General features: G+C 37.6%; 2 protein-coding genes across 4 annotated transcripts; one reads left to right on the plus strand and one right to left on the minus strand.

Moving 5' to 3' along the window:
• The first annotated feature begins 216 nt into the window (after positions 1-216).
• On the plus strand, positions 217-1,323 carry LOC132048331 (uncharacterized). Its single transcript, XM_059439240.1, has 3 exons — positions 217-684; positions 767-1,057; positions 1,170-1,323. Exons 1-3 carry the CDS (start codon positions 552-554, stop codon positions 1,247-1,249), a joined length of 504 nt encoding a protein of 167 aa, XP_059295223.1. The 5' UTR covers positions 217-551; the 3' UTR covers positions 1,250-1,323.
• Positions 1,324-1,404: 81 nt separating this feature from the next.
• On the minus strand, positions 1,405-13,034 carry LOC132046914 (histone-lysine N-methyltransferase SUVR5). 3 transcript variants are annotated; one of them, XM_059437747.1, is made up of 12 exons: positions 12,677-13,034; positions 9,780-10,359; positions 8,138-8,440; positions 7,912-8,022; positions 6,984-7,079; positions 3,525-6,332; positions 3,212-3,373; positions 2,845-2,961; positions 2,675-2,778; positions 2,453-2,590; positions 2,198-2,285; positions 1,405-1,922 (listed from the first exon to the last, which is right to left on the minus strand). In XM_059437747.1, the coding sequence occupies exons 2-12, from the start codon at positions 10,263-10,265 to the stop codon at positions 1,815-1,817; spliced, it is 4,521 nt and encodes a 1,506-aa protein (XP_059293730.1). In that variant the 5' UTR covers positions 10,266-10,359; positions 12,677-13,034; the 3' UTR covers positions 1,405-1,814. The 3 variants fall into 3 exon arrangements, with proteins under 3 accessions (XP_059293730.1, XP_059293731.1, XP_059293732.1); XM_059437748.1 differs by having other exon boundaries at positions 9,780-10,385; XM_059437749.1 differs by lacking the exon at positions 12,677-13,034 and adding an exon at positions 12,408-12,566.
• Positions 13,035-13,992: the final 958 nt, after the last annotated feature.

Raw genomic sequence — 13,992 nt, forward strand, 5'->3', positions numbered from 1 at the left:
TCCGTAAAATTAGGTATTTTATGTATATATTTTTAAAAATTGATATAATATTAACTGCAGGAACACACGTTACAAGAAGGCTAAGTGGTGCATTTGGTTGAATGTTGAGTTATTTACCTAGAGGTTTAGGGATCAATTCCCACTTAATATTTTTTTTTTTTTTTTTTATAGTGGTAAACTCATGCTTTAGAAATCATAGATTCGCCTCTGCTTATAACCCTATTGACAATTTTGCTCATTATTCTTTCTCTAGCTTTCTCAATTAATTAGAGCCCATGGAGGACATAAGAAAAGCATGGTCCGAAGCTATCTTGTATTACCTAGCGATTCATGTAAAACTGGTGAGAGAAATTAGGAAAATCAACAAAAAAAGGTTCCAAACACAAAGAGAAACAAACAGAAGTAGATGCAAAAGGCCTGGTCAACTTCATTTCGTAATAAAATAAACTTGTTTATTAATGAAGAGTGGTGGGCTTAGATAATCTTTCCACTGGGCACAACTGCCAAGTGCAAAGAAAGAGAAATCTTTACATGAAAACAATAGATACAACATGGAAGCAGAATCATCTTCTCAAAAACCTCAGATGCAAATCACAGCATCAAGATTGTCAGTTTCTAGCTGTTCTTCATTATTAATGGCCTTCCTTTTTGCTCTCTCTGCATATTTCCAATTCAATGATCCTGGTAATTACCCTTTCTTTTAGCTATCTTTCTATTTAGAACTGGAATTCCCAAGTGTAGATTTCTTTCTGTTTTTGGGTTTCAGATTGGTATTTCTGGTTTCCCCTATATGCACTGGCTTGCCTTGTCAACATAGTCAATGGGTTCACAAAAATAGCCAGAGTTGCACTCTGTATGGGGGGGACCATCTTATTCCTCAAAGTTGTCACTGAAGATGTTCGTTTTCATCAAGGAATATCTGGAATTTGGTCATTTGATATGAGGGAGAGAGTAGTGAGGGAAAAGATTGGAAGTGGACTTGTTATCCTCTCCATGTCTTTACTATCGCAAAAAGGAAACCCTAATAATACAAAACTTTCAGACCATATTGAATTTGGTAATTTTTCTAGACCTCTTTCCTTTGGTTTGATTCTCATATGGGTATTCAAAGTTTTTAGCTTTTTTTTTTTCTGGTCCACTATGTCATGCATCTGTTATTTTGTTTGCAGGACAGTCAATCTTGGTTGCAATAGGTTATGGCCTGTCCTCTGCTTTCTTTTTGCTCTCAAAGCCAGAAATGAAGTTTTAATCTTACAAACAGTTTATAGTCTAGTGGTACCAGTACTAGTATTTAATAAGTTGGGTATGAGTTTAATTCTCACTATTCCCTTTACCCTTCCTTAAAACCGATCCCCGATGTAATATTTTTTTTTTGGAAAAAAGAAACTTACTAGCAGATGTGTCTTTAAACTCAAATTCTTGCTTCTTCAAAACCAATCATTCAACTGTTCAAAAAGGATGAAACAAATGTTCCTAGACCATCGCGTAACAACACAGTACCAGCAAACCAGCCATAATTATGCAAGTGGAAACTTGACCATGCATATCTGATTAAAATTGGAGATAAAATTGGAGATCGGGTGACACCAGAAACTACAGATGAAGAAAAGGGGAATCAGAAAAGCTACAAACCTGTGATGGTAAATTTCATTACATCACAGATGGGGTGTGACAAACTAGGTCACTCAAACCATAACCTAAGGACAATTACAAACTTTTTGCTTCCTGCAAGTAGTACACCTGGCCTCGGGATTCCAAATCTCTACCGATCTGAATGCATAAACCTTTGAATGCACAATATATTAAGTAGAGGTTTAGTAAAGACGCCCTTTGCAATTGGAGGATCCACACAGGCATGGTGACCCTTCTCCAGGCAATAGTTTGTATCTATAATTATAGGTCAGTTCTTCACCTGCAAGTATCTGCTCAAGAAAGTCGAAGGGGCACAATATGTCAGCGTCAAGAAAGGTGAAGAGGAGGAGGGGAACACAATTTATCAGACCAAAACTTAAGATGAGACGGGATTAACCAGAGTTCTAGCTGAGATGAATTCAAGTTACCCAAAAAAAATCCAGTTAAAAAGAAGAAAGTAAGAACAAGCAGCAATCTCTTTTCTTTTTTCTTTTTTTCTCCAAGATCTGACACAATTGTGCATCGTCACTCGACCAATACTTAGCAAAGAGGAGAGAGAACATACATCTCGACTTGCATAAAAACCAATGTGAGCAAGCTGGTGATCCATGCTTTCCACGAGAACTTGGTAATTCACGAGATTTGGCGAGCAACTAAAATTACCAACAACAAAGAAACCAAAACATTTTCGTAAGAACTCAACTGAGAGCAGTGCGAAACAAAATTACACATCAACTCATGATCAGCAGCAGGAAATATAATAAGGCAGTTATAAACACATTGCGATAAAATCAGATCAAGAACAGAGCTGTAACAGTACCTGTGGTTGATATAACGGGAAACATTTCCATAGTTAGTGGCATCGATTACATATGGAGATTGCCCTTCAATCAGTCTGCTCATATCATTTACATGAGCATCTATGTCCAAGAAGTACCCGCAACCTTCAGTGCCATACCTACTCAGGCGGGTTCCAGATATAAATAAGGTGCAATGACATGCAACAAAGCAATTTAAGCTACCAAGTAGAATATGTTATAACCTATTGCGTCTTTTATTTGCTTCGTGCTCGTCAAGTACCTCTCCGACATATTCACACACAAATGTACCACGAAGGATTGCTTCTCTTGCCCTGACTGCCCATCCCTGTAAGACAAAATAGTAAATAGCTAGAGCAACTAACCTCTTGATAACTTCAGATCAAAGCATTACCTTCGTCTCGGTTTTGTATATTTCTAGCTTCACATGCACTCCACTCTGTAAAACCCTGTTCTGACAAGATTTACTGCAAGAGCACCATTGATTGCATTCATAGACCATGTAGCCCTCCTGACAATCAAGTTAGACAATCAGGCGCAAAATGCTAATTGAATCGAGCACACCCTAAAAAATTTCTAGCATCATGTATGGTGATCATACAGTAACGCGCTCTCAGCCAACCCAGTTATCAGACAAAACCAGATTATTTTTTTTTTGATAGCACACAAGGCATCCTAGGGTAGGTAATTATCAGCAAAAAACACTAACAAACTACAAATCACAAAATTATGAAAGAATAATCAAAAGAAAGTATTTTTACCTCCAACATTATCCGACCTCTCTCATCATATGGGAACCTTCCACGCATAGGCCTCCCATAAATATCTTTTGCATCCTCGTAGTCATTATCAAAAAGGTAAATATGATCACAAGTTTGAGAAGAGCATGCTGATCTTGGACAGCCGCACCCCAATTGGGAACTCTGCCATAAACGAGAAAACTGATTTAGAGAGGAAGGGAGAGAGTGAGTGAGTGAGAAGAATAACAACTTAGGATTATGAAAAACACTTGTTCCGTTGCTTGACTAGATGAAATGGAAGTTGCACGGAACACTAGAAGTCAAAACAAGTTACCCCTATTGCAAGACCAACAGATTGATCAATCAATGATTTTGTTGCATAAGTAAAGCTCTCCCAAGGTAGAGAGCTCGTGATAATTTGGCCATCGGAGCCATCAGCGTGAATGTGGAGGGAGGCAAAAAGATTTTCTTCTACCACACAAGTTATTGGAACTGATTCCTGTCCAAAGCTTATGTCATCACACAAGAGAATAGTTTTGTCAGACGGTTCATGCTTGAACTGTTGAGAATCAATGACGTAGTGACACTCATCCATAGTCCACTCACTTATAGCGGAATTTGGTGGAATACTTCCAGTTCTATTCACTTGATCAGGAAGGGGAGGTAATGAAGATACTATGCAAGGGTCACGAACAGGTCTACATCCTTTGGGGCAAATAAAACCATCTTGGTGCCAGCTTACAAGGATATTCTGCTCACTACACAATTTTGCTGCTTTGAGATACATGCGCTCCGGCAAAATTCCATATATTGCTTCTAGTGATGCTTGAAGGCTTACTTTGCAGCAAGTAATCCGAGCTATTGATAGGATGTCTGAGTTACTTGGCCGTGGCTTTGTTCTCTTAATCTCAGCAAACAATATCTTTGCAATATCTAAGCAGTGGGGATCTGCCAAACCTAGACCAAATGCCTCGGTTGCACTAGGTTGAATCATAGATTTCCCAGTACTAATGGAGTTTGATGACAGGATGCGTCTCTTCATATTCTGAGCATTTCTGTTCCGAATCCTATATGCTACAGATCCGAGACCCTTCTTGAACTTCGGACGGCTAAGTCTTCCTGACTTTAATTTATAAGCATAAAAACAGATGCCCTTCTTGGAGATATGAGAGCCAACAGGATTAGGACCCATGTGAGCAGCCTGATGATGGCGGCCTAGATCAGGTAGCAAGTCAAATTTTAGGCCACAAAATCTGCAGATGAATTTTCGGAAACCAGACTGGTTCTCTGAATTGATATTCTGTGCTGACAAGGACTTGCCTGTATCAGGCTTCTCGGACGAACCCTGATTTACGGGAAAATGATGCTCTTGAGCACTATGAGACACTCTGAAACTGGCAGGATGTGTGGTGAGCACGTGGGACCATAACTCCTCTGAGTTCCCAAAATTGTTAGTACAAGGAATACACTGGAAAAGCATGCAATTTTCAACAAACTGCGAATGATGCCTCTCCTGCATATGAGTTTCCAAAACTTTCTTATTAGTAAAAGAGTCCAGGCAGATAGCACAAGCATAACCCCTGAACAGCCATTGAGCTTCCTTTTTGTGATTATCCATCCAGTGTGTGCCAAGCATTTGCTCATCTGGAAATGTTTCTGAGCAAATTTTGCATTTTATGACATCATTATGATCCTGATCATTTCCCGTAATCCTTAATAATGGAATTGGTTCTTCGATGCAAGAGGAAGCTTGTGCATTTTCACTAGAGCTAAAGCCCCAAACACTTTTCAGCCTCTCTTTTTCAGTACAAACTAACTTCATCAAGAATTCACCAACCTTTGGATCTTTAGAAGCTTCAGAAATAACCCACTGGAATTGCACTTCTTTTGGGACTGGGTTTCTCAAAGAAAGTATACTTTTGAAAAGTCTGTAGAAAAGCTCACAAGCTTGATGTAGATGCAATTTTTGATCCCTGGAGTGGCAATCCTTCAAAAGTTCTATGAATACTTCCTTCGAAATTATCCTACTCCTGCCATTCCTCGCACGTTTAAGCCAGCTTGGTAAATGCTTCTCACAGTATAATGAATGTCGTTTTGGACTTTCTACGCAAAGTTCACTTCCATGAGGCCACAAACCAATGCAATGCATCTCAGAACTAGGCTTGTTCTGCAAATGCTGAGGTGTCTCAATCAAGTTGTTCCTATTGCAAGATTCTCCATGACGAACTGAGATAGGATCAACTTGGAGAGGAGCATCAAATGCTCCAGCAAGAACAATATCTTTGCAACTTGAAGTATCCAATCTAAGGACACTGTCCTCAAGTTTTCGTTTATGTTTACTCTCTGAAAAAATAGAGCCCGATCCTTTCTCATCTCGGGGCCTGTGTTTCTTACAGAAAGGAGAGCCGCATAAGGCGCGATGCTTACATTTAGTCCCAAGAACAGTGGTCCCTCCACACATAGGTGTATCAACATGTGGCGATGCTTCCGCCTTAATGGAGCTACTGGAAAAACGAGAGGCCAAGTGCACACAACAATAAACATCATCATCATTTGCCCATCTGACACATTGTCTTCCTTTAGTTTCAATAAAAGCCATACACTGGCGATTCTTACTTCCATGATCAAAGGAATTACTAGTAACAACTCCATTTATAGGGGTCACTTCCACATCTTTCATCTGAATGACGTTGCAATTGTCTGCTTGAACAATAATCTCTCCCCATCTATCTGGCATGCTACCAGGAGAACCACTTGGAGGAGCCTCTCCGAGAGAAATCCCATCTTTTGTAGGTTCAGAATCTAACAGTACATTTTTGGACATATTATGGCCACCAAGAATACCAGCATCAAATCCAACAGTGACAGCCTGATGTGACCCCTGAAATTCCACCGGCAAAGCATGTGCCTCAGCACGACGAACTTCAAGCTTGGGCCTCTTTCTGCTCTGCTGAAGCTCCATAGTAAATGGGCTATCATTATTCGGCTGTTCAACATCTCCGGTATCAGATACGGGATGTGAAACTGAAAACCATTTCATAACCTCAGATTTGCAATTCTTCCACTGAGAGTTCAAATCAAGGTGTAATCCTTCATTTGGAAGTGAGTTCAACTCATTCCAAAGAATAGAATCAGCCAATTCCTGAATCACCAGATAATAGCTTCAGTCGCCAAGATATTAATATCACAAAATTTCATTAGACCAGTTTAGCATCTAGTCAATCAAAAATGAGATTTCCATTAATAAGGTAAAATGCTATTGAGAAGGTAGCAATTATTTTCAGTGAAACTACTGCAGATATAATCAAGGATTGATGAGTTCACATTACTGGAGGAGAAAGTACAAGTCTGTGATTAATACATACACCCTTTCCCCATCCCAAAGTGGCAGCGAGAAGTTAGCTTCTGCTTCTTGATGATGGTCTAGGTGTTTTTATCCTTCTTCCTTTTTTTTTTTTTTTTTTTTTTTTTTTTGGGGGGCGGGGTGGGGGGACAATGAAGCCGGTTCGTATGCGTCAGTCAACAACAGCCATACTTTAGTACTCGCAAAATGCGCTTTCAATGGCAGCAATCAGCTCTCAAAAGAGCAATACCTATCCCATAAAACTGCCTCAGTGGTGCAGAGAAAAAAGAAACTCAATCATAAGAAGTCAAGTAGACATATGTAATATTTAATTACTCATTATTATTAGAAGTATCGAAATTTTCACTCAAGCAAAACAAACGATAATAATTTACAACCATAGACGTACAGCAGAATGGGTGCATATATGAGCATCATTTAGGGATTTACCTCCTTCAGCATTTCAATTGTTTCGGCACTGTTAGCGTTCTGACAGCGCTGAATCCAAGACTCCATCAATGAATTTTTATACAACGGCAGTATCATCTGCAGAAGAAAGTGATTGTGTTATCCAGACACGAGCAAGAATAGCACTATCCAGGTCAAGCAAAAATAAGTACAGTGCAAGCCACGAGTCCAACCTTGATTACGAATCACAATTATTTTTTTGGCTTTTCTATTTATTATACATTTCTGTTCTTTTCTTTTCTTCTTTTCTCCTTCTCTTTATTTGTTTTTTTTTTTTTTTTTTTTTTGGTAAACTGAACTCATTTCACCTTCCACTTGAAAAACTTAGATACAACGCAGCCTGGAGTAGCATGGGCAAATATACATTGTTGCATTCATTACTATACTTATCAAAGAGAGTTGATTCAAGGGATCCATTCAGAAAAAATCCTCATGATAAGTTGCATGAAAGCCTAAGAGCATTCCCCTTCTAGCCATGCTATAGACATGTTAGGGACACGGTTTGACTCATTCGAACCAATAGTCAATTCTCGCTATTAGAGTTTGTCAACAAATTTTTGGCTAGTTTCAAGATTCCAAAGTATAGGTGTCTTGTCAGCCACAAAGGCCTACCTGGATACAACAACCTTTGGCTAGTGGTTAGCTTAAAGAACAACAGAGAGTTAAACAAAATTGACACTTTAAGATCAATGATTTTTTAAGATTAAGAAAAGAATAATCCACATAAGATATGTAACCATTGTAAAAAAAAAGATGCAAAAGAATGGCATTGCAGTGTCAAAAACAACAATGCAGTTCAGGAACCAGATTTTAGTGTCATGAACCATATCAAGGGGAGTGCTGGAGAAAGGAGACACAAAAAGGGGGAAAGTATGCATCTTTCCATAGCTTCAAAGACAGGAGATTTTACATTATTAAATTTCAAAAGCATCCTTCCAAGATCAGGATAACCCTTGCAGCGGGAAACCTCCATTGCAAATTCCTTCCAGACCATCACATTGCGAGCAGTCTCTTCTAGAGCCTACATGAGTCAAGTAACATCTCAACTTAAAAAAGATTATAACAAAGTGAGAAAACAAGCATGAGTCAAATGTGAGTGTGCGTCTCCATATTTATTATGAGCTTCAAAAGCAAACCTGGGCGTGTAATTGATCAATAATATTCAGTATGCTGATAGCAAGTCTTTGCATGATAAAACGGTGAGCAAGAGTCAAGTCTTTCACCATTTTCGCCCCAACTTTATGGGTTTTATATGCAATGGGCTGCGGAAATTCACTAATTGGGCGAACAAGAAGCACATCAGCCCAAGAATAATTTCTGGTGCGAGGAAAGAATATCACAAGATATTTTTTCCTCTCATGTGTAGGCTTAGCTTTGAGAGTCGATAGTGGCCAATCAGCTCTTGCGCATCTAATTCCTGCTTGCCACAACCCCCTCCACTACAGATTATGCAAAATCAATAGAGAATCATCAGTAACCAATCTTGTTTCTTTTTCCCTGTGTGTGGGGTGGGGGGGGGGGGGTGGTTCAAGAGGGTATCGGAGTTGGGTGAAAAAGGCAAAATGTAAATGTGATTCCATAAAATTACAAAATTTACAAAGATCATCTGATTGTACATTACAGCTATTCTTCAGTATTTTCGAGCATAGAAAGGAAACACAAACTTTGCTACTTAATATGGACAGACAGTCACCGGCCAATTAAGTCCAACATCAGTTATACAAGCTGACTTCGCCTCATCTCATCCATTCCTTGATATCACTTTTTACTTCTATTTTTGATTCATTTATATCTTGTACTAAACAGAGGATCCCTTTTTGCATAAATATTTAGGATAGTTTGATAGATTATTGTGGTTGAGAGTCTTGAGAAATACATCTAATACTTTTGACACCATCTTGGTGTGCTTGACTTTACCGTAAGAAAAGGAGGAAATGTGCCATGACAAATCAATTATTACAAAATGAGAAACTGCAGGATGCCTCTCAGTACATGAAAAAAGGGTATGAAACAGAATCTATGTAATCAGCCAAAATCTGTATGTAGTAGTAAGTATCTTCATGATCTTCTGATCTCACCAATCCAAAGAAACCTTGATGCAACATTTCAATCTGTTGCATTGAAATAAAAAATTTCCTAGACTCACTAAACTTGGGTAATCGATGGGCAGAACTTTTTTAAAAAAATTCATTCCATGCAGATAAATGGCTTAATGGCCTGGCGTCATGTCTAAGACTTCCGATGTACAATGGCTCAGTTTGACAACTCTCACTGAGAACCACTGTCTTTGCCAAACAGGAACATGTTATGTTGCTATCCACTTTTAAAGGTGATTTAAGTAAACACAAGAATTAAAGGGTCCAAGGCAAATGTCTCCCCGGTAGATTCACCTGAAAACTTTTTGGACTTTGTTAGCTCACTGTATTTAAGATAGTTTGTTTTGACTGTAGAAAGCTAACAAGGTGATTTTTTGCTTTTTGATGCTACTAGGTAGCTCTAACTTTACCTGTAATTTGCATCTTCTTGATGCCTGATGCTAATGATAACAATTATTTCATCAAAAAAAAAAATTAGAAAAAGTTTAGAAAATCATGTATTCTTGTAGAATTTTCTACTTTTTGGTATACTTCTTGTCTACGGGCTAGTTAATGCCCTTTTTATTAATAATATTCTTACTTCATCAAAAAAAAAAACAAAAAAAAATCAAAATAGAAAATGTTAAGCATAAAGGTTATAGAAATATATATCGAGATAAAATGGCCAAATACTAATAAGTACCTTGACCCATACTGCTAGAGGCTCATCATCTTCAAGCCACTTGGACTCGCAGGGAGAGGATCCCGTCACCTGGTTACTATTAGGGACTCCAATTTCAACGGTGTCAACAACTGGTCGCAGGCACTCTGGCGTGAGGCCAGGTCTTGTAACGTGGTCATGTTCCTCAACATTGTCATCTCCAGAATCATGGAAATCACCGGACAGCATTTGGCCATCTCCCCCAAAATCATAATATGCATCTTTAGTAGGAAGCCCATCTGCAGTTGGTAATCCCTCAACGGTGAATTGACGTCCATCTGCTTTCTCTTCCTGACACTCCTCTTTATTAAGAACTACATCATCGACTTTCACATCACCGGCTTGAACTTGTTCTGCATGTTCAAGGTGGTTTGGTTTTCCACCATACATAAGAGTACTACCAGAGCCCTGTTGAGGGCAATCAGACTCCGTGACATAATGAATATTGGAACATGGGAGCACTTCCATGTTTGCACAAAAAAAACTTCACTGCCATACAATGACTGAGCGAGTTTGGCGATGAATTCAACCTCTATATTTTATGCTAACCTGACCAGTATCCCTGGTTGAACAAATAATCAGAAAATACTAAGAATAAACAAGTTTACGAAACCTCCGAGGCAAACTAAATGCATACGGTTTATTTTCTAAGCAATAAGCAGTATAAAAAGAAGTTCCTGTGTCCAGCGCCAAATACAAAAAGGTATGACAAACCAAAACATGCACCTTTTTCAACTGCTTGCATACAGCAGCAATGCCACTCTTTTGAAATAGCAGGCACATGAATTTTCTGACAATCTCTATAAGTAATTCAGCCAGCAGGACTCAAATCTTAAATTACATGCCACAAAGAATTAAACTGATGTGGACTAAAGAATTAAACTGATGTGGACTAAAGAATTAAACTGATGTGGACTAACTCCTCTCATTGAATTGAACTCTTAATAATCCATTTAACTTGCAATTAACAAACAATAGCAAATAAGAAACCAACTGAATCTTTCTTATATATATATATATATATATACAGATTTCGGGCCAGCTGAAATCTGCTCCAACAATTATGCCGGTCAACTTTCAAAGAGGGCTTATTTAAGGCTTCTTCCCACGGATCCTGTCTTGGTGAAACAATATATAAGAAGGTACCTTTCACTAATGTATTTGCTACTTGCTAGCGACTAGTGTTAAAAATCTCTATTTCTTTTAGGTTGCATGAAGAATTTTATCACCTCCAAACATGTGTATCTTTATCATATTGCCTCTAATAGTTAGTACTGTATCTGAATGTCTATCAAAATCTGCAACTAATTACGCTCCCATCATATTATTCAAACTTTCATCCCCTACTGATCAAATACCATTTAAGTAAACAAAAAAAACTTTTAAAACTGCTAAGCATTAGAGGGGATACTTGAGCATATACTCGAAACTCCATAAGAATGCTTAGTACTATAATTGTACTTCATTTAAACAATCAGGTCAATCGAGCTATTATAGGTGCTTCAAACTCAAAAGACAAAGTTATTGTTAAAAGGGGGAAGAAATTATGCACGCACATGAACACACACAAACGCATATATATATATTTCTTCAAGAAAAGGACATTGCTTTATTTTTAATGGGCTTAACAAAAGGAATAAAATATGAGCAAATTATAAATTTAAAGCTTTTCGTATAATAGTAACAATAATGTTCTAAAATATTGTCCTTGCTTATTTCCAGAAAACAGATACTGAGAACCCATCAGCAATGAAAAAGAGAGAATTATCTTTTTATATCCGAAAGATTTAAGAGGAAAACTGCTGCATTGTTTATCTTACAGTAATCCACAGTTTCCTTATTAATTATCTGTTTTACTTTATAGTAGGTTAGACTAATCACCTCCACTAACGAGTAACAAACAATGGAGTAAGGTATTACTTTGCACAGACAAAATGGAGATGATGAAAATCAAAAATATTAATAGTGATGATACCACGAAGAAGCGAATTTCTGAGCCAAAACTAGAAAATATTAATGTGCAGAAAAAATATAAGTAAATAATCTCCAATTATATTATTCAATCAATAAATTATTGCTGCCAATTCAAGTCCTAATCTATGTAGAAATCCAGCTCTGGAAACTAATAATTCAACTGTTTCAACCGAAAAGCTTCAGCTGTCCATTCTCAGCATCCGATTAGCGGTCCAGCTTTAATGGACTGCTAAACAATTTAAGTTAAACCTTAATTCAATCTAATTTCAACTGTAACTAATGAAATCCACCGACATACGAGCAGAATTGCTGTCAGTTATGTACATTAAGCTGGAGTGTTATTAGGAAAACTGTTAAAAATAAATTAGGTTTAAACAAGCCATACTGGTATCACTTAGCACAAATAATCAAAGACACAGCTTCAAAACCATGTGTATGAAATTGTAAATTAACAAATCGAATACAATTACAAAAGCTACATTATCTTAATTATCACTTAGCAACAACAAAATAAGAACCCCAAATGTAACCAGATTGAATTTGTAACACAGATCAAGAATGTACAAAGACAAGCCTAGGAACCAAAATTCAAAAGGTGGGTCCAAATAAACAAAGTACCAAATTCAATTGACCTACCCCAAAATGTATGTATCAATTGTGCATGCCCTAGAAATCTTTAAAAGAAAAAGGCAAATTAATGATATAGAAAAAATTAAAATCAAAAGGAAGTGGGTTTATTGCTTTGGTTCAAGGGTTTACTGGTGCATGTTGGTTGTCGTATTTGGGTATGAAGACCTAGGTAGACATGGCAAGCCACATAAAAAAAAAATGTCACATATATGTATATCAACACTAATATTGTCTAAGCTAAAATACAGGCATGAGAGAGATGATAGGTAATGTACCTTTACAGCAGAGATCAGAAAATTCTAACAATTTTTTTCCAGTAGGTGCAGATTTGGATGAGGGTGCGGGGGGTTAGAAATTGTAGTGGGTGATAATTTCAATTTCGTTTTTGACTAAGGAATTGTTGCAGTGCTAGGGAAAAAAGGAGGATATAATAAATGCGTGGTGACCAGACTTTTTAAGCTTAGAAATAATGGTTGAATGGGCACGTACCAGGTCCAAAAATAATTTACTAGTGAAAAGGCACAATTAGAAAAAAAACAATCGAAGTGATAATAGGGTTGAAAGAAAACAGGGGGTAGGATGATGAGAATTGTGATAAAGTTGAATACGAAAGTTTAGATAATAATAAAAAGAAAATAACGGAAGAGGAAAAAAAAAAGTAAGTAGTCTAGTAGATTTATTAATGGAGCTTTTTTCGTGGGGTCGGGGGGTGGGGTGTAGGTAAAGAGGCGTTAAGGCATGAAAAATTGAGAATTCCGTAACGTGAAGTGGGTGTAGATATGGAAATAAATGGGTTAGTTAGTGGCTTTTTTGGAATTTTAACAGTGAGAATGCATTACACATCGAGATTTGTTAAGCGACTGATTTGATTGGATGCTATGCAGTAAAGTACAACGAAGACATGGACTTCTTTCGAAGAAGGTTAAAATGGGTATTTCACATCCGAAATTTTTAGAAAACGGAACTTGAATGGGCCGTTTGATGGACTCGTATGGGCTTTTGTACAAACTCGGAGTCCGTAGGGCAATTCGCAGATTACTTGCTCTTTTTGGGGTGGTGTTTTTAAATTTTCTTTTTCATATTTGAAATGTTTAAATATTTGAAATGGGCAAACTTTTATGCCGGACCCGACATAACTTTGTGAAGGAATTATCAAAGTTATGCCGGACCCGGCATACTTATGCCAAGTTTGCCCATAAGGCATAAGTATCCCATAACTTTGGTAATTCCTTCACAAAGTTATGCGGGGGCATACTTTTAATGGGCAAACTTTTATGCCGGGATCCGCATAAACTTTTGAATGAATTACCAAAGTTATGCGGACCCGACATACTTATGCCAAGTTCCGCCATAAGGCATTTAGTATGCCGGTCCCGATAAAATGTGTAATTCCTTAACAAAAGTATCGGTCCTATACATACACGCGACCCAAACCTTATCTTGCGATATTTTTTTTTATTTATCTTGAGCGGGGTTCGAACTCAAAACCTCATTATTTCTACAAGCGAAAGTTCAAAGTTGCAATGCGAAGGGCAAAAATTAAAGACCAGCAATATGAGGGGCATAATTTAAAGACCACAAATATGAGGGA

Source organism: Lycium ferocissimum, chromosome 2, assembly GCF_029784015.1.
Source record: "Lycium ferocissimum isolate CSIRO_LF1 chromosome 2, AGI_CSIRO_Lferr_CH_V1, whole genome shotgun sequence".
In the NCBI taxonomy this organism is placed as follows: domain Eukaryota; kingdom Viridiplantae; phylum Streptophyta; class Magnoliopsida; order Solanales; family Solanaceae; genus Lycium; species Lycium ferocissimum.